Below are 25,552 nucleotides of genomic sequence, written 5' to 3'. Positions count from 1 at the left end.
TCCCGTTTCCCAGTACATTATAGGGTACAATAAATGGGGCCATGAAAAACTACAACTCGTCCCGCAAAAAACATGCCCTGATGATGGTTATATCTTTTGGAAAGTGGGGAATAGAAAATTAAAAACCGTAAACCCGAGTTCTCTGCTCTTACACTAGCTGCAGCTCTCCCTCTCTCGTCCTCACACTTCCCCAGACTCCTCCCACTAGGGGGCGTGTTCTTACCAGAAGTCTTACTGCTCTGGTGACTGCGTGGGCAGCTAGTGCCGGACACTACAGGCGCAGGTACGGTGCACTGACCCCCGGATCGTATCCTCACCATTGTATATGTGCTAGTGGCTGCGAATCTGTTGTGCTGATATCTAAGATCTACGCTTCATGTCATATATTTCATTATGGTCTCCTGTCTGTGCTGTGCCTTTAAAAATGGAGGGGGAGGTAATTACAAGCTGCCTAGCTGGAGTTACCTGCCTCCCCCCTTACATTACCAGCTGCAGGTGAATGTTGAGCAGAAACCCCACCACATCAGCCTTGCTATCATACAGATCTGCGAACTTGTAAGGGTGTATTTACACGGGCAGGTTTTGATCCGGGTTTTTTTAATGCAGTTTTTAAAGAAGTGCATTTAAATAAGGGGAGAAGTAGAATCTGTCCTGTGTTTTTTCTCCCTTTGTAATCAACTCCTGGTTTGGCATCAAAAACTGCATCGAAAAAAATCTGAACAAAACCTGCATGTGTGAATGCACCCGAATAGTGAACATTGGGACATGGAGGGGATGTATCGGGGGGTCTTAGCTGTACATTAATGATGGTAGGGGGTGTGAATGTTGGAGGCCATGTATAAAAATAGCATGAAGTGAGTTCCAAAGATGTTATGGCGCAGTTACAGTCGCCAAATACATAACTTACAGGTAGCTTCTGACGCAAGGATGTTTGTGCCCATACGTTGCAGCATAACCGTTTTTTTATAACTCCCTTAATTTATATTTATATCTGCTCCCTATGATCTCTAAGGGCCGGTTCACATCAGTGTTGGCTTTCCGTTCCGTCTGAGGTTTCCATCGGGTGAACCCCGCAACGGAAAGTCAAACAGAAACTACAGCTTCCGTTTCCGTCACCATTGATATCAATGGTGACGGAAACATTACTAATGGTTTCCGTTCGTCACCATTCCGGCAGGTTTCCGTTTGTCCGACGGAATCAATAGCGCGGTCGACTATGGTCATGAGATAGACACACAGGTGCAGGGATTGTTACAAGACACCGCCCTGATACACCTACTGTAAAGCTAGAGTCACACAACCGAGTGAAAAACGGCTGTTTTTCACAACTGAGTTGCAACCGTGTGGGACCCATTTTCACAGACCCCTCATAGACTTGAGTTTATTCAGGGATCTGTGAAAACGGAAGAAAATAGGCCATGTCCTATTTTTCCATGGACCCTTCACACGGTCCATTAAAACAACGGCCGTGTAAACAGTCCCATTGAATTACAAAGGTCCGTGTGACGGCCGTTGTTTTAACGGTCGTCACACGGATATATACTATGGTCGTGTGACTAAGCCCTTAGGCTAGATTCACATAAGCGTGGGGAAACTCTGACGTGATAAACGTGAAATTTTTCACGTCCGAGGTGCATCCATGCGGGTTCAGTTTTCATAGATCCCCACAGACTTGAGTCTATGGAGGGCTCCGTGAAAATGGAACAACGTGGGACATGTTCTCTATTTCAATGGACCTTTCACACGGACATATTCAATGTGTGAATCGGGCCTCAGGCTATGTTCACACACTTAACAAAAAACTATGTAAAATACGGAGCTGGTTTCAAAGGAAAACAGCCTCTGATTTTCAGCCAGTTTTTAAGCATCAAGTGTTTTTTGATGCGTTTTTTATGGCCGTTTTTGGAGCGGCTTTTCTATTGACCCAATGAAAAAACGGCTCCAAAAACTGCTCAAGTTTTTAAAAACGGCCGCGTAAAAAACACCCTGTGGGAACGGAATGCCGTTTTTCCCATTGAAATCAATGGGCAGATGTTTGGAGGCGTTCAGCCCCCCGTATTTTCAGTCGTTTTTTGGGGGCGTTTACGGCCCAAAAAACTGCTGAAAATAGGCCGTGTGAACATACCTTCACTGTGACGTTTCCAGCACCTGTGTGTCCCTCACATGACCATGGACAGAATTGTATCCACTGGAAGTAAACAATGAATGTTCCTGCTGAATAACGAGCAGAGATCTTGAACACCATGAGGAAGTAATACAGAAAGTATAATTATATATTTTTAACTTTTAATTATACCAAACATAATATTAATTTGCTGAAACTAGAAATCCATTTAATAGATATGTGTCACATGATCATCTACCTACTCCTAATTCTTGCCACTCTACAGGCTTTAATGAGACTGCTCGCAAACTGTTAGGCACTGTTCACACAGAGTATTTTGCAGGCAGAAAAAAATCTGCCTCAAAATTCCTTCAGGAAATCAATTGGAGGCGGCTTCGGACATTTTCTGGTGCTGATTCCGACGCGGTTTCCACGTCAAAATCAGCGCCAAAAAAATCTGAGTGAACTGGACCTTAGAGGGATATATTGGTTTTAGCAAATATATATTATTATTTGTATGATGAAAATTTATACAATTTTCCTGTATACTTCCTGTATCAATTACTCATGATTTTCAACATCTCTGCTGGCAGTCATTCAATGCAAACTTTAATTGGTTACTCACAGCGTAAAAATCAGTCCATGGTCATGTGATGGTCACACAGGTGCACGGCTCGTTACACGATAGAACTCTAATACATGAACTGTAATTAATCCATCCTGCACCTGTGTGACCATCACATGACCAGGACAGAGTTTTATCCTTGAGGGTATGTGCACACACACTAATTACGTCCGTAATTGACGGACGTATTTCGGCCGCAAGTCCCGGACCGAACACAGTGCAGGGAGCCGGGCTCCTAGCATCATACTTATGTACAATGCTAGGAGTCCCTGCCTCGCTGCAGGACAACTGTCCCGTACTGAAAACATGATTACAGTACGGGACAGTTGTCCTGCAGCGAGGCAGGGGCTCCTAGCATCGTACATAACTATGATGCTAGGAGCCCAGCTCGCTGCACTGTGTTCGGTCCGGGACTTGCGGCCGAAATACGTCCGTCAATTACGGACGTAATTAGTGTGTGTGCACATACCCTGAGAAGTAATCAATGAAGGTACCTATTCAATGACCGCAAGCAAAGATCTTGAAAACTATGATGAATTGATACAGAAAGTATATTGGAAAACTGTATAGCCTCTCATTTATTTGCTGAAACTGGAATACCCCTATAATCTCAAGGTTCATGCACATGGCCATATCATGACTCTGCAAGCCCAACAGCCCCTCGGCCATACAACAGGACACCAGAACTATAAGGTTGGGTTCACACGACCTATATTCAGGCGTAAACGAGGCGTCTTATGCCTCGATTCACGCCTGAAAATACGGCTCCAATACGTCGGCAAACATCTGCCCATTCATTTGAATGGGTTTGCCGACGTACTGTGCAGACAACCTGTCATTTACGCGTCGTCGTTTGACAGCTGTCAAACGACGACGCGTAAAATGACTGCCTCGTCAAAGAAGTGCAGGACACTTCTTTGGACGTAATTTGAGCCGTTTTTCATTGAATCCAATGAAGAACAGCGCCAAATTACGGTCGTCGAAGACGCCTTGCAAAATGCGTACGAGCAATAACGTCTGAAATGACGGAGCTGTTTTCTCCTCAAAACAGCTCCGTAATTTCAGACGTAAATGCAGTTAGCGTGTGCACATACCCTAAATATTGCTAGTTGATGATAGTTGGGGGGGGGAATGTAACAGATTTTACATTCGGGCTCGAGGACAAGGACCACCACTTTTTACTCTATTATGCTAGGACTTCACGGCATCACAAGAAAACTGCAGCATTAGCGTAACTTCAATATTTTACCTAAGGAAAATAAAGTCGCAAGCGGCCTTACTAGCGTCGCAGAAATTTGGACAATGCGGGATTTCTTGCCATGGTCGTAACCCACCACATTGTCAGGCGCTTCCCCTGGTGTATTTCTTCTAGATCGTGACAACTTTATCAGCTGTAGTGAGCATTGTCTCGATCTGCTTCATCTTCTATATGAGTAACTCGTCCAGGATCCAGCAGGGAGAGTATATATTTCTACAGCTGGGCAGATCATTCGCCTTGCTCACTGTTTTCTTATGATATCTTATCAAATGACATGTAAGTTGTGGCTTCCCTTGTACGGCTCAGCTGTCATATCCTGTCCTGTGACATACCGTGCAACGTCTGCATGATTCTGTGGTTACTTGATGCCCTGTGCTGTGCCACTGTATACAGCAGTGTGCCATTGTCAGCTGGGTAGCTCGGTGTCTTGCCAGACTGACTTCAAGTCCATTCTTCCACGTTGTGTTGTACTTTGGATTTTGGTCATCTGTAACCGACCTAATGATTTCTCCTTCATTTGTATATTTTTTTTTTTTGTATGAGCTGAAACTGCAGAAAGCCGAACCATTTTATTAATTTCCTGCCACTAATTTCTTTTGATAACGGCAGAATCTTTTATAAACTCTATATGGGTAAGCAAAGAACTAGAAATCCTAGACCGTACCTTTAAACAGAACCTGTCATCTGCAATAGACCAGTTATTTAAATACGTTTTTATGTTTTAACATTTTTATTTTTTTTATTTTCCATGTCGCTATCTATATTATGAAATATCCTGATTTTCACTCTGGCCACCGCGCCTCACAATAGACTGACACTTCTTGTTCTGTAGAGATCACTTCTCATTATAGTTTCAGGCAGGGATACAATGAAGGGTAAGGGTATGTTCACACACTAAAGTAAAAACGGCTGTAAAATACGGAGCTGTCTTCTCAAGGCACCCTCCATGACAGCACCACAGGAGGGAAGACCCCGCCTCTAATAGCCCCACCCCACCGTTCCTCCTCAGTGTTTTTTCCTGTCCATATCGGGCACAAGAGGATACTACCGTCTATGGGCTGGTGGCAGGGAAGGCTAGTAACAAATGGATCTACCAGGCAGCAGGGGTTTGGTCCTACCTACTCCTTTTGCTGCTCCCGTTCCCTTCTGGGTCCGGGACCTACGACAACCCCTCCTGCGCCGTTCTGGTAAAAAAAGGGGTTGATACTGGCTGCAGTCCTCTTCAGAGCTCCCTAGCCATGTTACTTCCACGGGGGAAGTAGCGTTGACTCCTCTAGGCCTAGCGTGCGCTCCACTGAGAGACTTCCGGTCGGTGGCATGACGCACTTCCCGGTTTAGCGGCGATGCTCCGAAAAAACATGGCGGCACCCACTGTCAGTGAAGATCCACTGGAATCTCCTTTCCCAGAAATGAGAAATGAGGTTAAAGGCCTACAGGAAGTGAAGCAAATCTCCCTCCTTTAAGGATTGGCTGATTTCTCCACGCTACTCCCGGTCACCTGGACAGAGGGTTCATTCTCTGGTAGGATCTTTGTTACTGACAACTGTTTTTGGGTTTGTCAAGTCTTTCCTTGGGATGGATAATCCGACCCTCAAATCTGGTTCTTCTGAGCCTTGCGTGGCCTCTGGATCCGTAAGTTTGTTCCAGGGAAGGGGGTGAGATCTGTTTTTCTTACAACACGCCGGCTTAATCCTGCTATCTTGTCTATTTCTTGTGTATAGGTGGAAAAGGAGCCCCGTTCAAAGCCTAAAAAAGAAAAACAGTTTTGTTGATGTTCTATTTGCACTAAAAAACTATCTTTAAATAAGAAGAATTTATTTCAAATGTGTATAGAAAAAGTTATCAGGGATGAGCAGACATCTTTACTGGAGGAAATTATAGGGATGTCAAACGGGAGATACAATCCTCTCTGATATCCTTTTCTCAAGAATACCTCCCAACTGACCCCCCTCCCACACCTAAAATATTAAAAATCATGGTGGAAGAGGATTCAGGTTCTGAAGGTGGCAGTTATATTCCCTCAGTATCAGGCGTACTAGAGGACGGAGATATTGCATCTGTCTCCACACCACAGAAAGAAGAGAAATATTATTTCTCATCTGAATTTATGGTCGAACTGCTAGGGGCAGTGAGAAGCACAATGGGGGTGGTAGAAGTCCAAGAATCTCGCTCTGTCCAAGATGAGATGTTTACATAATAAGAACCCAGAGAAAACATGGACGAAGAGGAAAGTAAATCCTGGTCTGAAATAACAAAAATAGATATTCAGGTGGCAAAGGTGGGGAAAAAGTCTATTCTCCCATTTGAGGACTCTTTCCAGCTAAAAGCACCATTAGTCAGGAAGGCTGACAGTTTCCTCAAAAAATCCTGGGAAGCTACCTCCGCTCTAGTACAGATGAATATCGGTGCCACCTGTGTAGCCAGATCTATGGTTGGATGGCTCGATCACCTTGAGGTTCACCACAGAGAGGGCACTCCTAGAGAGAACATTATTGCGTCAATCCCCCTTCTCTCCAAAGCCGCCAGGTTTTTTGCCGGATGCCTCCGCAGAAGCCATAAAAATTGCTTCTAGAGCTAACGTACTCCAACACCACAAGAAGAGCCCTGTGGCTAAAAATGTGGTCTGGGTATCCACTGTCAAAAAACAAACTCTGCGCTATACAATTTCAAGAATAAGTGTTCGGTCCAGATCTGGATACCACTTTAGAGAAGACATCAGATTAAAAGAAAACCCTTTCCAAACCTAGCGTTCCAAAAAAGAAACAGTTTTTTTTTACCCTTTCGTAATCCGCAACAATCCTATAGGGGAATAGGTGAATCAGGCAGGTGGAGCTACCCCAAAGGGGGAAGAGGAATGAATATCTTCCTTAACCAGAACAGACCTAACCAAGATAGACAATGATGCCAGGGAAGTAGGAGGCAGAATTTCAAAAAAATTTCCACAATGGAAAAAACAAATGGATCCTGAATTCCATATTAGAAGGGTTCAAAATAGAGTTCTCCTCCTACCCCCCAAACAAAATGGTCATAACCCATCTCGCATCCCTTAGGCGATGTTCACACAGAGTTTTTTGCAGGCAGAATTTCTGCCTCAAAATTCCGTTTGGAAGTTTGAGGCAGATTTTCCTCTCTCTGCACGTCAATTTTCGCAACGTTTTTCGCCCGCGGCCATTGAGCGCTGCTGGCATAAAACTCAGCGAAATACGGTTTCTCTGCCTCCCATTAAAGTCAATGGGAGTTCAGAGGCGTAAACGCCCGAAGATAGCGGTTTTACCGCTCGTGGGAAAAAGACGCCTCCGCCTCCCATTGAAATCAATGGGAGGTATTTTCGGGCAGTTTTTGATGAGTTTTTTTGGCGCGGTTTCCGCATCAAAAAACTAGTCAAAAAACTGTGAACATAGCCTTACTCTTCAGACATCTCTGTCAGAAGGCCTACAAAAATAATTAAACATGAAGATGATATCTCTAGAAACTCATCAGGGAAAGTGGTCTCGGCCACTACTCACACCTTTTCTTGGTCAGGAAACCCAACGGGATAGACAGGATAATCATAAATCGAAAACCGTTGAATGAATTTGTGGTATACCACAAGTTCAATATGCAGTCAATAAAGTCAACAATTCCACTGGTAGGGAAAGACTTCATGATGGCGACTATAGATCTTCAGGATGCATATTATCACATTCCAATACATCCGATATATAGAAAGTTCCTGAGGTTTGCAGCCCAACAGGGCAAAAAAATGTACCACTACCAGTTCAATGTACTCCCATTCGGAATCTCCTCTGCATCAAGAATTTTTACCATTTACCAAGGTAATGGCAGAAGTGGTGGCCTATCTCAGGAAGTAAGGGATAAACGTCATTCCATATCTAGACGCACCTTCCAATACTTATAAGTCACATACGTCTTGGCTGTCAAACACTCCAGGACTTAGGCTGGATCATCAACAGGGATAAATCCAATATGACTCCAGAGAGACAAAAGATATTCCTGGGAATCTTGTTGGACTCTCACAAACAAATGTCATTTTTGCCACAAGACACAAACTTTTCCTGTCCATATTAGAGGCGGGTCTTACATTCTGTGGTGCTGTCATGGCGGGTTTACTAGAAACCGAATTAGTGGTAAGTGTAATTCTATTTTGAAGGGAAAACAGCCTCTGATTTTCAGCCGTTTTTAAAGCATCCAATGTTTTTTAGAGCTGTTTTTCTATTGACACAATGAAAAACGGCTCAAGAACTGACATGCACTCCTTTTTACAGGGCGTTTTTTACGTGCCGTTTTTTCAAACGGCAGCGTAAAAAAAAATACACTGTTTTTCCCATTCAAATCAATGGGCAGGTATTTGGAGGCATTCAGCTTCCGTTTTTTTAGGCGTTTTTCGAGGCGTTTACTCCCCAAAAAACACCTGAAAACACAGCGTGTGAACATAGCCTAACAGTTCTATCATAAAGCTGGGTGCGGATAACACATGATCACACCACTGACAGTAGCTGAGAGGTACACCCCCCCCCCCTCCTCCCTCTCCCTGCATAGTGACCTCTGCACAGAGCATACCCACAACACTCTCCCATACAAGTCAAAAGTGGTGACTGTCTCTTCTTGCATCATAGTTCAACACTAGTTACTTTTATTTTTCCTTTGAAATTAACCTAATGATCACAGCTTTCTGTTCTAAAATATAACTAGTGAATTTACAATAAATAGCATATGTATAATAAGAGCCTAGTGTCTGCATAGAAGGGGAACTAATACAATGACTAATGCAGTATCTGTAGTTGACCACGTGTTTTCTGTGGCCTTTTTACCTACATCCAGGATATAGTGTGTGTGTGTGTGTGTGTGTGTGTGTGTGTGTGTGTGTGTGTGGTCCTATTACAGCATTTTTCCGATTATTAGTTCAGAATTGCTTGTAGGGATGTACACAAATATACCATGCTATATTTTATAGCTGTTTTGTCCCATGCTGTGTTCTCAATTAAAATGAATAGAAACGATAAGACAGAATATCATTTCCATTGTTGGCTGCAAGTATGTATGTTGGCTGTTATGTACTATCTGCATATTCCTACCTTGTGTTAGTGCCGTGTATACTAATGGTAACATAAGGCATAAGGACGTGCTGATTGGGAGCAACATACACAATATTGATAAATAGGGAGGAGTAGGTACATGGTTGTATATACTGTATATCAGAATGGATCTGAGTGTTCTTCTCCATAGCCTTCATAATGACTGTCCATTCCATAAACAGCTGTGTAACTTTGCAAATCCATTGCATTCGTTATTTTGTACTTCTCCTGAGTTACAATCCTTATTTTAGTCCAGAGCTGCATTCACAATTCTGCATGCTTCAGAACTGAATTCTCCCAGCATTCCTTTCTGGCTTAGTTCCCGTACAGAGCTTGGTGTGGTCCCAATGCACAGGAGCTGAACGAAGACATTAAGGTTGTGTCTGTCAACAAGATTGTCCATTGTTACCAATGGCAAGCAGCAGAATTGTGACTACAGCTCTGGACTATAATCCAGGATTTAGCTTCGGATCAGCCCAAGATATGTAATGCAATGTAATTACAGCTACTCAACTTTTTCAACTTTTTCATCATTGACTGATGAGCAACGTCCTATGGGCAAAAAATAGCATACCATCACATTGCGGGGAGATTTACTGTGTGTAAGTGTGTTTGCCTTCTAAAATATAGCTAAATCTTGAATGACTGGTTCCACAGCTTTCATACCTCAGTTAACAATCCAAGCTGCCAAATTCTTATACTGTCATTCTAGGTTACCTAATATGTCGTAACCCCAAAGTTTTCGTTAATTTTTTATATGATGTACAGCACATCCTTTATGGCTTTTTTTTTCTCTGCAGTAGAGAATCCCCCAAATTATTGTACATTATAATGTTTAATTTTATCAGTAACAGCTTTGTAGTATTTAATAAAACACTGGTGAAGTGTCTGATTTAATAAGTAAGCACAGGGGTGTAGCTAAGGAGGGCGGGATCACCTGGCTGGGCATATGCCCTGGGTGCCAGAGGGGTGTCAACCAGCCACTCTGCCTTGTCCATCAGATTGATCGGTGGGGTTCTGACTGCAGGGACCTTCACCAATTCTTATAATGAAATGTCTGCAGTGCTAGCTAAGAACTGTGGCTCCTTCACAGCATTTTCTTGCACATGGGGACGTTCCCAACCACCACTTCAGTTCATTCGTTCTCCGAATTGAGGTGTTTTGCGGACCTTACACCCCAAACAGAATGTTCTGGCATTCTATGATAGGAATACCCACCAATACAGTTCAGATATACGGAGTTCTATATTAATGTATTATGAGCTGCTTGAATGTTTGTTCAATTTCTTTTTTTTCTTTCCAGTCTGTGGCTATAGGTGGTGTGAACGTTTACGGACACCATGCAGAAGGCTCTGTCTGCAATCAAGCATTTAATGCTTTCAGAAAACAAAGAAACAGAACCCATATTGGACAGACATGGATATGAGAGTCCTCCACCTTACATTAGTATTAACAGCAATGATGCCTCCGTGTCTGTTAATTCTGTAGAAGAGATGGATACAGTCACCTGCTCGACCTGCAGAGGGACAGGCAGGATTCCCAGAGGTACAGTGTGTGGGACAAAATTCAGATACATCATAGAATTTTTGGCCCACCGATGCAAATGAACAGAAATGGTTTTGAAAGACCTTAATTTTATACATTATGGTAATTTCTACCTCCTTACTTGTTTTAGGCCAAGAAAAAGAGTTGGTGGCTTTAATTCCATATAGTGACCAGCGTCTGAAGCCACGAAGAACGTAAATAATTTCTCTTTTGGCAATTTTAAAAGGGTTTGTTCCATCATTGCCTCATTCCTTTTAGAGAGGACCTGTCAATTCTCCTGACATGTCTGTTTTAGCAAATACCCCATGAGATAACAATTCTGGAGCGTTTTTTCTTAGAACTCTGCTTTGTGTCGTTCCTCTGTTATTCCCCCTGAAAATTGTCTACTGGGTGTTACCATTCTCTTTGTTAATAGGTTGTGTCTCTACACTTTCTGACACTGTCTGCACTGATTGGACTCCCCTATATACATATATTTTTCCACCAGGTACAACGGACCGGTCATGTTGAAATTCATCATGCCCGATCCTTCTTTTTTCCTCAGATCTGCTATTAGGGGAAAGCTGGGACACACCATACACATTAGATAGTCAGACGGTCCCACTGAAAACAGCAGGTTCGAACGTCTTTCATCTAATGTGTATGGGCACCTTCAGGGTGGAGACATGCTTTGCAAGATTTGGCTTTGGCTGTATAACATGTGAATTGTGGGATTAGTGATGGACATGTTTGTCGTTTTTGATTTTATCTCCAGGAAATTATATGTGGCTCTCGCTGTTTCCTGTTGCTTTGTGGTCTTCTTTCTTGTCGTATTCTTTCTGTATCCCCGCTCTATAACGTTGGACCATGCTGGCGTGAATTCCTCCATGGTTACCTATGATGCCACCACTTTGACTGTGAATCTTCATACTACAGTAAGCTAAAACTGATATATAACGGCCTTCATGTTTTAGTTAGTGCATTGCAGTGGTTCAATACAGTTATCACGTCGCCCTCCACTGGAATACCAGGGGGGCATTATTGTAGTCTAGACCAGTGTATCCTACGCAAAGTACCCCCTACTCAAACAAATTATATTTCCATCAAGGCTATGATCATACATTCCCTATTAGAAGTACAGTATGAGCACAGTGCTAGTACCCCATAGAGATATGGCATGTACCCATTGGATTGCAAGTATCACGGGTTGAAAGCCTAGATTCAAGACCAAGTATTGTGTTGCATGAAAAATGATCCTCCATAGTTAAAAGTTATGGGAATGGCAATGCCAACTGGTCATCGTGGCATAGGGATAATAACAAGTGGTTGCATATTGTTAGGCTACGCTGGCTCTGGTTGATCGGCAGAGAACTGCAGCTACAATAGAGCTGCATTGTAGTACCCTCGGAGGAAGAAAAAAGCTAAAGGGCTGTGGCTCCTTCGTTCTCGAAATCTGAGATATCCTAGAGGTCTGTACAGGCCCCTGTGAACTCCTTTCTATGACAACCCGCATACCCAGGCCACTGATCCGGTGGGGTGTGGAGGGGGAGAACGTACATCCATGGACCAGGAATATGTTCATAAATATTTGTTGGCGTACATGTGATCGCAGCCTTATTTAGCAGAAAATAGAAGACGGGGGTTATGATGTAAGGGGGCGTATATACAATTTGACAAAAGGAGCCCAGATGTAATAGTGTCTCTGCTCATGACTTGGACATTGATGTCATAGTCCCTTAACTCAATGTATTGTCTAATTCTTGTGGTGGGGGAATGTCGGGAGAACAATCATTCAGTTTCTGGATGTATTGGTCCTTTACATACAGATTTGACTTGTTCACTAATTCAATTCTTTTATTTTACAGAATAAATTGAACATAAGCAACAACAACCTGTTTGGGATTGAGATTTTAAGCCTGAATGTGGAGGTTCTACACATGTCTGTTGTGGTTGGAACACTTACCTTAAAAGAGGTTAAAAAGATTGGACCGTTAATCACCGACCAGGTAATTGTATATATCCTCATAGTGTAGATGGGGAGTTCTTGGTACGCTGTCCATGCCTTACAAAAGGTAATTGGCCGATGTAGTCGCAGGTCTTGACTCAAAGTGAGTGAATTCTGATTATGATCCAGTTGGAGCCTAGATCATATTTGGCAAAGCATAAAATATAGTTTAAAGATTGTCACCAACATTTTAGGAAACATGACTCGCTGGCCGAGCAGCTGGAGAAACATGCACAGTATGCGGTCAGCTGTAGCCTGCCCCTGTCTCCTAGAAGATGAATGAAGGATAACAAAAAGGGTCTTGAAATATGTTGAATACTGTTAAATAGTCTTATGTTGGGATACTAATTCTAGTTTTTATTTTGTCTGACAGATCCTTTACACTGTGGAGAGTCAAGTCCAGGACATAAACACTTAGTAAGTCAAGGGACGGGACACGAAGTGCGGTCTATGGGGATTTGGGATTTCTAAGCTTATGTTCTGTATGGACCAAATGCTTCTTCTTAGGCTTGTCTGCCTATCCCAGAGACTGTCCCAACTGACTGAAGATTCGAGACACTTTAGCTATTAGATTCGTGCTCTGAATTGTGAGCTATTACCTGGTATATTAGTTAAATGTCTCCCTTCACAAACAGAACTGAATCCCATAATATCGTGGGCAGCCTGGTGGCTCGGTGGTTTGCTCTGTTAAATGTGCAATACTGGGGCCCTGGGTTCATAGCCGAACATTGACAACATTTGCTTGAAGCTGGTATGTTCTCCCCGTATTTGGGTGGGTTTCCTCCAGTTTCCTCCCGCACGCCAAAACATACTGATGGGTTAATTGGCTTTTAATGAAATTAGCCCTAGTGTGTCTGAGATAGCGAAATTAGATTATGCGCCCCATTGGGGACAGGGACTGATGTGAATGATGACAATTTCTATACAGCCCTGCAGGATACAATAGCGCTCTATGTGCAACGGGAAATTAATAAAATAATGAATACATCTACAAAACCGTGCGAGATCGGAGACAATGGCCAGTATGCTACGACTGTAATTCTCGCAGTGGCGCTTATGATATGTTCATAGGCATCACGGCAACCTCTGAGTGGACCGTTCACTGAATACAGCTCCTGTACATGGCACCTCTTGACTGCTGACGTCTTCTGTAGGTGCGCACCAGGAAACAATATATTAGGGGATTATTGGTAATTCAGTTCTGTAATATTTTAGGTAAAGTGGCTCCAAACCTTTAGAGCAAAACTTCACTGCAATTGCAAAGCAAATCTTCTTATTTGGAAATAAATTTATGAAAATTTCTACCGATAAGGAAGTGGTGTTTCCAGAAGATACTGTTGTTTTTTTTAAATGGATTGTTATAAAGGTCCATTAGTGATCAGCTGTAATATGCGAGACAACCTGACAGCGAGTGCTTAATATCCCTGCAGCGCCACCACAGGGAAAATTAAGCATTACATAGAGTCCATTGAAGTCCAGCCTCCAGAGAGAAAGAGAGACTCTTTGTAGTCAATCTCTGCTCCATCTAATTCATTGAGGCCCTGAACTCGGATTTGGGACCCCCATATGTTAAACAGTGTAATTATATGACATGCATTTACTCTTTCTTTGAACTAGTTGTCTCTTTGAATTACTAAACACCATTTATTTCATTTCAGTAATGTCTGCACTTGGGATCGAATAAAAGTCCACAACATTCTGCTTCATGTGCAGTAAGTACATGAACATAAGAACTCATGGAGTAAAATGCGTCTGCAAATGTTTGCTCCAATTATCCAAATTTAGTCTTGTGTGAATTGAAATACATTTTTAAGAGATGTGGAGATGATCTAGTTGGGCGTCCAGTCTGATAGATTTTTAGATTCCCTTATGATTTAAGTATCTGAGTGTTTTTCACTAGTGATTGTGTTATTTTTCTTCAATGTGCGATAATAAAAAGCCTATAGAAATTAAATAGGAATTTAGAGGGGTGTTGTGCATTGGACAATCCTTTTTGTTATAAGGGTCCCACTGCTGGGACCCCAGCAGTCAGCTGTAATCTCTGGGTAAACCCGGAAGTAAGTGTTCAGTTTCCCTGCAGCAATGCCATAGGTTAAATGAAGCATTACACAGATGTAATCATAGATGTGACTGATCCTCAAATAAGAGACGTTCGTTGTAGCCACTCTCAGCCCTGGCCTATAGATGGGGGTCCTGAATGGGAAAACCAATCTCTCAAGGAAAAATTCCCTAATTGTGGCGGCAGGCTTCCTCTTCAGTTGTTCTAAGTGTTCAATTCTATGAGGTAGGGGTCGTCTTACACGGCCCGACGTGGGCAGTGTAAGCGAGCACCAATCAATGAGACAGCTCGTTGATCGGCGCTCGTTTGCTCCTTTCACAAGTAGCTATGTATGGGGATAAGCACTTGTTACTATGATCGCTCGTCCTCATACATTTCTATCATGTCGGCAGCACGTCTTCCTGTTTACACAAGGAGATGTGCTGCCGTCAACGATAATTCCGCTGCATAAACAACACAATCAGCCGATGATCGAGCGTTTGCTCGTTCATCGGCTGATCGTTGCCCTGTTTACACAGGGCAATGATCGGGTACGAGCGTTCTCCGAACGCTCGTTTGCCCGATAATTGACCCGTGTAACCCGATTAAGGAGCAGGATCTCATGCGTTGTGAGGTAGTCAGATAGGACACTGTCTTTACTGTGATCTAACATTACAGTACCTTGCAATCATGCTGCTGGGTGCTTTCCACTGAACTCCTATCTCCTGCATGTTCTGATGTCCTAATTTATGTCATTTTTTGGGATAATTTAAAGGTATACAAATTTCCCATATACTGTATTTCCTATATTAATTCCTCACGATTTTGAAGATCTCTGCGTGTTGTTATTTAGTAGGAACATTCATTGTTTACTTCCAATGGATCCAGTTTTGTTCATAGTCATGTGATGGACATGCAGGTGTAGGGATCGTTACAGTTACAGTATGTGTATCAGAGCTGTCCTCTAATCAGCTGTTATGTGTCCATCACACGACCATGGACAGATTATTATCAACTGAATGTAAACAATAAATGTTCCTATTGAGTAACAACAAGCAGAGATCTTGAAAACCATGAGGAATACAAAGTGTATTGGAAAATTGTCACTTTTTATTATCCAAAAATAACATAAATTTGCTGAAACTAGACAACAACTTTAACTACATACTTATGTATAGAAACCTGTATTGTATGGGGATTTACTTGTAACCATAAAGTATATGGTCATACAAGTAATCTAGAGTTGTGGGGCTCAAAAGCTACCAGCTCTGGGTTGTCCTGGCCACAGTACTGTAATCGGACTATGTCAACTTTTGCCCAAAGCCTCGCATCCACTTGATGAGTTTGACCCAATAATCTGGCTATAGGATGTGATGTCACTATGTGACGCCATTCTATTTAGTTGTGCCACATATTACCCTAGACCAGCAATTAACTTTTGTGATTACTCACATAGTCCAACATTGAGTTAAAGCAGTCACTCCCAGGTATTAATACTGTTGTCTTCTTCTCCACAGGGGTTCCTTGAATTGTTCCTACCTTGGACACATGGAGCAGATACCATTTGAAGGTTATGAGTACCTGGATTGTCACAGCAACTCTTCTGTCCCACATTAAGTCCTTTATAACGCACTAAACTTTAGTCTTAGAAAGAATGAATTGAAGGTCTAGGATAGTGATACACTCTGGAGAACGAGACGACCTCCATGGAAATGGACCGTGTAGAAACCTCTGTCAATAAATAATACTGCTGATTCTTGTAAGGCAGATGTACTGCGGAACGGCTCCGATCATATTTGTGTTCTCATCAATGTGGAGTATCACAAATCACCACTTACTACTGATACCAATGTATGACACAACCCACACAATAAATATAAGGTTACAATGATGAGTCTGGGATACAATGACTTCTCTTAAAAATGTTTAACGTAATTAAGATTTCCTGCTCAGGGATGCTACCATGAAACCAAATCTGAAGCTTTACATGTCCCCGACGCTACATCCAGACTGTGTGACAGTCCCGATACATCAGACTTTACTGGAATAGTTTTGACTTGCACATTGTGATGTAAAATGGAGAGATGTACCTTATATATTCTTAATCTAGCACTTCTATAAATGCATTATCTGTCTATGTAAAGCTTGTATCCAGAGAGATACTTGATAGGTCAGAAAGATCCATTTTGACATAGACTCATTGCTACTAATGCTCATTTCAGTCCCATTGATGGAATTGCCTGTGCGCCTATGGCAGGCTGCAGGTCCCCCATAGAGTATTCCACCATCATTGGGGCTCATTGAGCTGGGCCCCTTACTAATTCTCTGAATCAAGGGGCTACAACCATTTTTTTTATGTCAGTGGTGTCAAGCATGAACAAAGATGGCCACTGGCATGGACGGGGTGTCCTATAGAGATATTTTGCACTGCAGAAATCTTAGATTACCCTTTGAACGCTGTTTATGATTCACCAGTTACCAGTCCGGTCTCTCGTGCTTACAGTCATGTAAATGCTAGCAACAGATTCTCTTTATAGAATTGCTTTTGCATGATATTTGTTATGAAGGAAATCTTCTTGACCACATATGAAGGACTGACATATCTACATGCAAACTGACGGTCACTGAACATGTCATTCCAACAGTCACAAGCATTCCGCTGTATTCATCTACGTTCCCAAGTCTATGAATGTGATTGTTTTATCTGCTGTTTATAAGAAAGGGATTATTAATAAATGTTATCCATTTTGATACCAATAAAGTTGCATTTTATTTCTACTTGTGTAATATTCGTTGATTTTTTTGATTTACGTTAGTAAATCAGGGGGACAGGGACAGATCAGTTCGATTCGATCAATGTGATTCCCGTCTGCCCCTCTGACAGGTCAAAGCAGCTGTCGTACAACTTGGAGCAATCGCCATAGCAACCAGAAGACGCTCGCACAGTGTCCCTTTTTGTCACCTCATAAACTCATGGCACAACATACTATGCCTCCGTAGCAAGATGTTTCCATGATCGCACATCTCCCCTCCTCACGCATCGCCCTGGGGTAATGTCCGTATCGCCTTGAAGAGTTGTAATCTCCCTTTTGCATCGCTGTGCTTCTCCACACACGCTGAACTGCGACACTGTTTACATTTACGGTTTCTGTGAAAGTTGTTAGTTATATAGATGTATCCAATTGCAACCTTTTATTGTTATTTTTTTTAACCCTTGACCCCAATGATGTTTCTTTTACTTTGGCGGTCTTTTTGAGATATTTAAATCCTGCTGGGCCCTCCTAGAAATATCTATATTTTAGCCTCATGAAGAAATCGCTTTGATTTCGTAACGCGTAGCTGTTTCTTGAACCTCACCATTGACAGCGCTGGGGCAAAAATCCGTTTTTTCTCCCCTTACCCATTTCTCCTCAGTAAAAGACACATGAATGCTCGTCTGGAGTTTGAAAAAAAGCTCTCAGGCTGTGAGAAACAAGATTCTGTGGTCCGATGAAAACAAGATTGAACTTTTTGGCCTAAATTCTAAGTGTCATGTCTGGAGGAAACCGGGCCCTGCTCATCACCTGCCCAATACCATCCCTACAGTGCGGCATGGTGGTGGCATCATTCTGTGGGGTGGTTTTCAGCAGCTGGAACAGGGAGACTGGTCAGGGTTGAGGGAAAGATGAATGGAGCGAAGTACAGAGATATTCTTAATGAAAACCTGATCCAGAGTGCTCTGGACCTCAGACTGGGCCGAAGGCTCACCTTCGAACAAGACAAGGACCCTAAGCACAAAGCCAATACAACACAGGAGCGGCTGAGGGACAACTCTGTGAATGTCCTTGAGGGGCCCAGCGAGAGCCCTGATTTGAACCCAATCGTACATCTCTAGAGAAACCAGAAAATGTCTGTCCACCGACGGCCCCCATCTAACCTAACTGAGCTTGAGAAAATGTGCAGAGAAGAATGGCAGAAAATCTAATTTCCAGGAGTGAAATCCTTTTGGCATCATACCCAAGAAAACTGGAGGCCAGGGGCGTAACTAGGAAAGACTGGGCTCCATAGCAAACTCTTGACTGGGCCCCCCCAGGTGCCACAAGCAGCTCCCCTTATAAATAGTGCCAACTGTAGAATGTGCCATACAGCCCCCTGTAGACAGTGCTATACAGTCCCGCCTATAAACCGTGTCACACCCCACTTGTAGATAGCGACCCCCACTTCCCCTTTGTAGATAGTGCCATACAGCCCCCCAGTAGATATCGCCATAAAGCCCGCCTGGTTTATAGCGCTATACAGCTCCCCTTGTATATAGTGCCACACAGCCCCCCTTTGTGTATAGTGCCACAAGGCAATGGCGCATCCGAGAAAGTTGCATCAGCCAGGTGATGTCAATCAAACATGGAAAGTTGGGTTTTGAGGCAGGACTATGTGACTTCGGGATAGCGGCACTGCCCCATGAGCCTTTAATGAGTAATTAGCATATAGCGTGCACCGTTTTAACAGTGGATTTTAACGATTTTGCTGCATCTGAGAAAAAACATACATTTGGAAATATTGTCAGGTCATGTATTACCGCATGGTGACGGTTCAAGGGGTTAAAACTACCAGACAGGTTCCCATAAAATATACAATGAATTGAGAACAATTCCATCTGCCCTGCAATTTTGTTATTATATCCTACATAATTACAGCTCCAGAACCAAGCTCAGTACATACAGTGAAGGAAATAAGTATTTGATCCCTTGCTGATTTTGTACGTTTGCCCACTGTCAAAGACATGAACAGTCTAGAATTTTTAGGCTAGGTTAATTTTACCAGTGAGAGATAGATTAAATTTAAAAAAAGAAAAGAAAATCACATTGTGAAAATGATATATATTTATTTATATTGTGCACACAGAAATAAGTATTTGATCCCTTTGGCAAACAAGACTTAATACTTGGTGGCAAAACCCTTGTTGGCAAGCACAGCAGTCAGACGTTTTTAGTAGTTGATGATGAGGTTTGCACACATGTTAGATGGAATTTTGGCCCACTCCTCTTTGCAGATCATCTGTAAATCATTAAAGTTTCGAGGCTGTCTCTTGGCAACTCGGATCTTCAGCTCCCTCCATAAGTTTTCGAAGGGATTAAGGTCTGGAGACTGGCTAGGCCACTCCATGACCTTAATGTGCTTCTTTTTGAGCCACTCCTTTGTTGCCTTGGCTGTATGTTTCGGGTCATTGTCGTGCTGGAAGACCCAGCCACGAGCCATTTTTAATGTCCTGGTGGAGGGAAGGATGTTGTCACTCAGGATTTGACGGTACATGGCTCCATCCATTCTCCCATTGATGCTGTGAAGTAGTCCTGTGCCCTTAGCAGAGAAACACCCCCAAAACATAATGTTTCCACCTCCATGCTTGACAGTGGGGACGGTGTTCTTTGGGTCATAGGCAACATTTCTCTTCCTCCAAACACGGTGAGTTGAGTTAATGCCAAAGAGCTCAATTTTAGTCTAATTTGACCACAGCACCTTCTCCCAATCACTCTCAGAATCATCCAGATGTTCATTTGCAAACTTCAGACGGGCCTGTACATGTGCCTTCTTGAGCAGGGGGACCTTGCGGGCACTGCAGGATTTTAATCCATTACGGCGTAATGTGTTACCAATGGTTTTCTTGGTGACTGTGGTCCCAGCTGCCTTGAGATCATTAACAAGTTCCCCCCGTGTAGTTTTCGGCAGAGCTCTCACCTTCCTTAGGATCAAGGATACCCCACGATGTGAGATTTTGCATGGAGCCCCAGATTGATGTCGATTGACAGTCATTTTGTATGTCTTCCATTTTCTTACTATTGCACCAACAGTTGTCTCCTTCTCACCCAGCGTCTTACTTATGGTTTTGTAGCCCATTCCAGCCTTGTGCAGGTCTATGATCTTGTCCCTGACATCCTTAGAAAGCTCTTTGGTCTTGCCCATGTTGTAGAGGTTAGAGTCAGACTGATTAATTGAGTCTGTGGACAGGAGTCTTTTATACAGGTGACCATGTAAGACAGCTGTCTTTAATGCAGGCACCAAGTTGATTTGGAGCGTGTAACTGGTCTGGAGGAGGCTGAACTCTTAATGGTTGGTAGGGGATCAAATACTTATTTCTCTGTGCACAATGCAAATAAATATATATCATTTTGACTGTGATTTATTTATTTTTTTCTTATATAATCTATCTCTCACTGGTAAAATAAACCTAGCCTAAAAATTCTAGACTGCTCATGACTTTGACAGTGGGCAAACTTACAAAATCAGCAAGGGATCAATTACTTATTTCCTCCACTGTATATACAGTACCACAACCAAGCTTATATATATATATATATATATATATATATATATATAGTATCATAACCAAGCTCCGTATATAAATACAGTACTAGGACCAAGCTCATACATCTATATATATATATATATATATATATATATATACAGCACTAGATCCAAGCTCATACATAATTTCAACACCAGAACCAAGCTCAGTACATATATATACAGCACTAGAACAAACCTCAGTACATATATAAAACACCAGAACCAAGCTCAGTACATAAATGCAGCACTAGAACAAAGATCAGTACATATATGCAGCACCAGAACAAATACAGCTCAATTTAGTGCAACCCCTGCCGTATAGGTATGTACGGCGTAAAACTACAGCTCCCAGCATGGCCTGAGCAATGGTGAGGATATGTTGGGAGATGCTGTTTCACAAAAAAAAAAAACATATCATAATCATGCCACCCATCATCTCGCTGCAGATCATACAGTGCTGATTAGAGGCAGAATAAACATTTACATTAAGTGATTCACCGTCAGAATGACTTGCCCCGTCAATCAGAGCCTTTCAAGCTCGGAATCGCGACGCTAGCGTTGTTGAAAGGCGCTGATTGGCGGGGCAAGTCATTTTGCCCCGCCAATCAGCGTCATTGTAAGGCATTGTAAGGCATTGTAAGGCCCTTCAGCGCTAATGCATGTATTTGTACCTGCGTGCTTTAGACGCAGGTAAAATTACTGCAAGACGGGGTGGCTGTCGCTAGCACCGATGTCCCCTATGGTGCTAGGGACGATCCCGGGCATGAGGGGGCCCGTGTCGGCCGGCCCATAAATGTTAGAGGCTCGGCGGTGCGGGCCCCGTAGTAGCGTCGCTACAGCAGTAGCAGCCATAACGGCTGCTAGCGGCTCCACCGGGCATATGGGGGGGCGCGTCGGCTAGCGCCACGGGCCCCCTTAAGCCACGGGCCCCGTAGCAGCCGCTACGGCTGCTACCGCGGTTGTTACGCCACTGCTGGAGGCTGTTAACACTGCCAAGGGGGCTTCAACTAAGTACTGAGTAAAGGGTCTGAATACTTATGTCAATGAAATATTTTAGGTTTTCCATATCAATAAATTAGCAAAGATTATTAACATTCTGTTTCTGCTTTGTCATCATGGGGTATTAAGTGCAGAATGGTGGGGGGAAACTTGATTTTTTTTAATTTATCACAACAGAACAGAATGTAAAAAAATTGAAAGTGTCTGAAGACTTTCCGAATGCATCGTAATAAGGTTAGTTACACGTTTCGTAAATACTGCGGTTTTTCTGCAACTGAATTAGTTGCGGAATATCCGCAGCATAATACAGTAGCAGCAAAGAGGATGAGCGAGAACAAATCTCATCTACACGCTGCGTAAATACTGAGCTGAAAAAAACGCTCAGAAATTGACATGCGGTGCAGAGTTTTATTCCGCAGCATGTCAATTGTATTTATGTAAACGCTGCCTATTTGTTGGTGGTTTTCTCCATTGAATTCAAAGGGGAAGTAAAACCCACAACAAATAGCAGTTGTTGTGTATTTTTGCGGCAGGTTCGCAGCGATTCCGCCACAAGAAAAACGCAACTAATAAAAAAAAAAAATCTTATCCCTACTTAGAACTCTGTGTTTCTTCCTCCAGGGCAGCTTCCAGGAATGACGTTTCATCCCATGTGACTGCTGCAGCCAATCACTGGCTGTAGTGGTGGTCACATGGATGAAACGTCATCCCAGGAGGCCGACCTGGTTGATGTCAGAAGGCCGGCCCCCTGGGATGATTCTTCATCCTATGTGACCGCCTGTGAATGGCTGCAGCGGTCTCCTGGGATGAAACGTCATCCCAGGGGGCCGGCCTGCTAGCAGCCCGGCTAAGTGATGCAGTTTTCTGCAGCGGACAATCTGGGTAAAAAACTGCACCATGGTTTGGTGCGGTTTTTCACCCGGAATTCCTAGCGGCGCACAAGGCGGATACGCTGCATGCTTTTACGCAGCATATCCGCCCCATGTGAACTCAGCCTAAGGCCTTATTCAAACGAGCGTGCTATACATCCGTGTGACGGCCGTTAAAACAATGGCCATCACACGGACCTATGTATTTCAATGGGGCCATTCACATGCCGTTGTTTCAATGGACTATGTGAAGGGTCTGTGAGAAAATAGGACATTTCCTATTTTTTCACACTTTACGCATCCCTCCATAGATTCTAGTCTATGGGGGATGTGTGATATTGCGTCCCGCAGCGCAGAGCACATGAAAGACGCCCGTTTGATTCTAGCCTTAGAGGTACTGTAGCAGATGAGAATCCTGCACAGTTTTATCAGTATTTACTATTTAGAGATTTCGTATTTATTTATGTTGCTGTTAGTTGTCTAGATTATGATGCAATATTTTAAAACTGTATTTAAGTTGCATGCACTGATGATAACCACCAGAGGGCAGCAGAGTCCTTTTTGTTATTTTTTTTGCTTACCCAGGGCTTTAAGATCAGTTGCCTATCTGAGTTGTATTTTTAAGGGTATGTGCACACACACTAATTACGTCCGTAAGTGACGGACGTATTTCGGCCGCAAGTCCCGGACCGAACACAGTGCAGGGAGCCGGGCTCCTAGCATCATACTTATGTACGATGCTAGAAGTCCCTGCCTCACTGCAGGACAACTGTCCCATACTGAAAACATTATTACAGTACGGGACAGTTGTCCTGCAGCGAGGCAGGGACTCCTAGCGTCGTACATAAGTATGATGCTAGGAGCCCGACTCCCTGCAGTGTGTTCGGTCCGGGACTTGCGGCCGAAATACGTCCGTCAATTACGGACGTAATTAGTGTGTGTGCACATACCCTAAGGCTCATCCAGACTCGCGTGTATCACGTCCGTGTGACGGACGTTAAAACAATGGCCGTCACACAGACTCATGTATTTCAATGGGGCCGTTCACGCAACCGTTATTTCAATGGAGCGTGTGAAGGGTCCGTGAAAAAATAGGACAAGTCCTATTTTCTAGCGCTTTACGCATCCCTCCATAGACTCCGGGGTTGGCCACGTTCGTGTGAATGTAGCTTAATTCTAAAGAACCACAGATTACAGAACAGTGCTTTAGAAAAGGTGTTTTATATGGACTTTTTTTAGAGCTAAATAACCCAGCGTTGCTTCTGCATTATTTTATATTTAGACTTCAGGTTGATTTTAGCTATATACTCTCAAAAGGGAATCAATAGGTTGGATCAGTACTGTACTTTAAGGGCCTTTTACACCGGCCGACAATAGGCCGCTGCAGCCAGCGCCGATCAACGAGACATCGTTGATCAGCACTCGTTTGCTCCTGTCACACATATTATTATCATGTCGGCAGCGCGTCTCACTGTTTACACAGGGCAATTATCGGGAACGAGCGTTATATGAATGCCCATCTGCCCGATAATCGTCCAGTGTCAAAGGGCCTTTAAGGGTTCATACAGATAAGCATAATATGGCTCTGTACAACCCATGGACTTATGTGGGGTCTCATGTAAATGAGCCATTACTAAAGGGGGTTTTACACTGGCCGATTATCATGCGTATAACGCTCGTTGCTAATAATTGCCATGTGTAAACAGGGCAGCGATCAGCAGATGAACGAGCAAACGCTCGATCATCATCTGATCGTATAGTTTTAAAAAAGAGAAATATTATCGTTCTCAGCAGCGCGTCTCCTGTGTAAACAGGGAAACGCGCTGCCGACATGATAATAATGGATGGAGACGAGCGATCGGAGTAACGACCGCTCATCCCCATCCATAGCTCCGTGTGACAACGATGGCTCATTGATCGGCATTCGCTTCACTGGCCGCTGTAAAAGGCCCTTTAGTATTGCTTACATTTTGTGTCCATTACTGATTCCACCAGGGGGCAGTACATTAACATACAAAGATGTGAAACTCAATGGTCTCTTCGCTCCGCTTGTATGTGATGGCAGATTCCACAAGAGGACGTGCTGCCAACATGATACAAATGTATGGGGACGAGCGATCGGAGTAACGATCACTCGTCCCCATACTAGCGCCAATCAACGAGCTGTCTCGTTGATCGGCGCTCACTGCAACGGCCAAGTTGTACATACATACAGAGACATAGAACTCAAAGATCTCATTACAGATGTTATGCAACTTCCTATCTCACAAAGATAAAGTTAGGGGATTTTGTAATTACCACTCTGTACTGCACCACACCACACCACAGATTCATAAATTATATATCTGTATAGAGATTGGAGGACAATTCTGGGTTAAGACTTGTGTGTGCACATAAGTTAAAGTGAATATTCTATGTTTAGTATTCCAACATTTAACTAAACATTCCAGCAATTCCTCCCTTAATCACCTCCTTTCCTTTGATTCTATTTAGTCTCATATTTTGCCACCTCATAATCCTATGTCTGGATGTAAGACAACTGGCTGCAGCAGGAGTCTCTATCCTGTCTGCAGCAGGACACACAGATTATAAAGCCCATTCCTTTACTAAGCCCCACCCCCTTAGCTAGTCACAATATGTATATTTGAATAGATCAGTAGAATATGAATCCCTTTGTTCTCTGCAGTATTTCTACAAGACTGATTGTGTTAGGTACATGCAGAAGATACTGCAG

At 43.1% G+C, this 25,552-nt stretch overlaps 2 protein-coding genes across 2 annotated transcripts in view; both read left to right on the top strand.

The window, feature by feature from the left end:
• Positions 1-25,552, top strand: part of RPL27 (ribosomal protein L27) — a 397,834-nt gene that overhangs the window by 199,730 nt on the left and 172,552 nt on the right. The gene's annotated exons all lie outside the window — the stretch shown is intronic.
• TMEM106A (transmembrane protein 106A) lies at positions 208-17,407 on the top strand. Its single transcript, XM_075846552.1, has 8 exons — positions 208-283; positions 10,366-10,607; positions 10,738-10,801; positions 11,362-11,521; positions 12,452-12,592; positions 12,965-13,008; positions 14,250-14,303; positions 16,147-17,407. The coding sequence occupies exons 2-8, from the start codon at positions 10,403-10,405 to the stop codon at positions 16,244-16,246; spliced, it is 768 nt and encodes a 255-aa protein (XP_075702667.1). The 5' UTR covers positions 208-283; positions 10,366-10,402; the 3' UTR covers positions 16,247-17,407.

Source organism: Rhinoderma darwinii, chromosome 13 (genome assembly GCF_050947455.1).
Source record: "Rhinoderma darwinii isolate aRhiDar2 chromosome 13, aRhiDar2.hap1, whole genome shotgun sequence".
Classification (NCBI taxonomy): Eukaryota; Metazoa; Chordata; class Amphibia; order Anura; family Rhinodermatidae; genus Rhinoderma; species Rhinoderma darwinii.
The sequence above is the reverse complement of the archived record's forward strand: the minus strand, read 5'-3'. Positions and strand labels throughout refer to the sequence as shown.

Excerpts from the sequence above, each read along its gene's own strand:
- TMEM106A (XM_075846552.1), top strand. The coding sequence starts at position 10,403 with ATGCAGAAGGCTCTGTCTGCAATCAAGCATTTAATGCTTTCAGAAAAC. Across the intron at positions 11,522-12,451 it reads CTGTGAATCTTCATACTACA|AATAAATTGAACATAAGCAA; the intron begins GTAAGCTAAAAC and ends TTTATTTTACAG. Across the intron at positions 12,593-12,964 it reads GACCGTTAATCACCGACCAG|ATCCTTTACACTGTGGAGAG; the intron begins GTAATTGTATAT and ends TTTGTCTGACAG.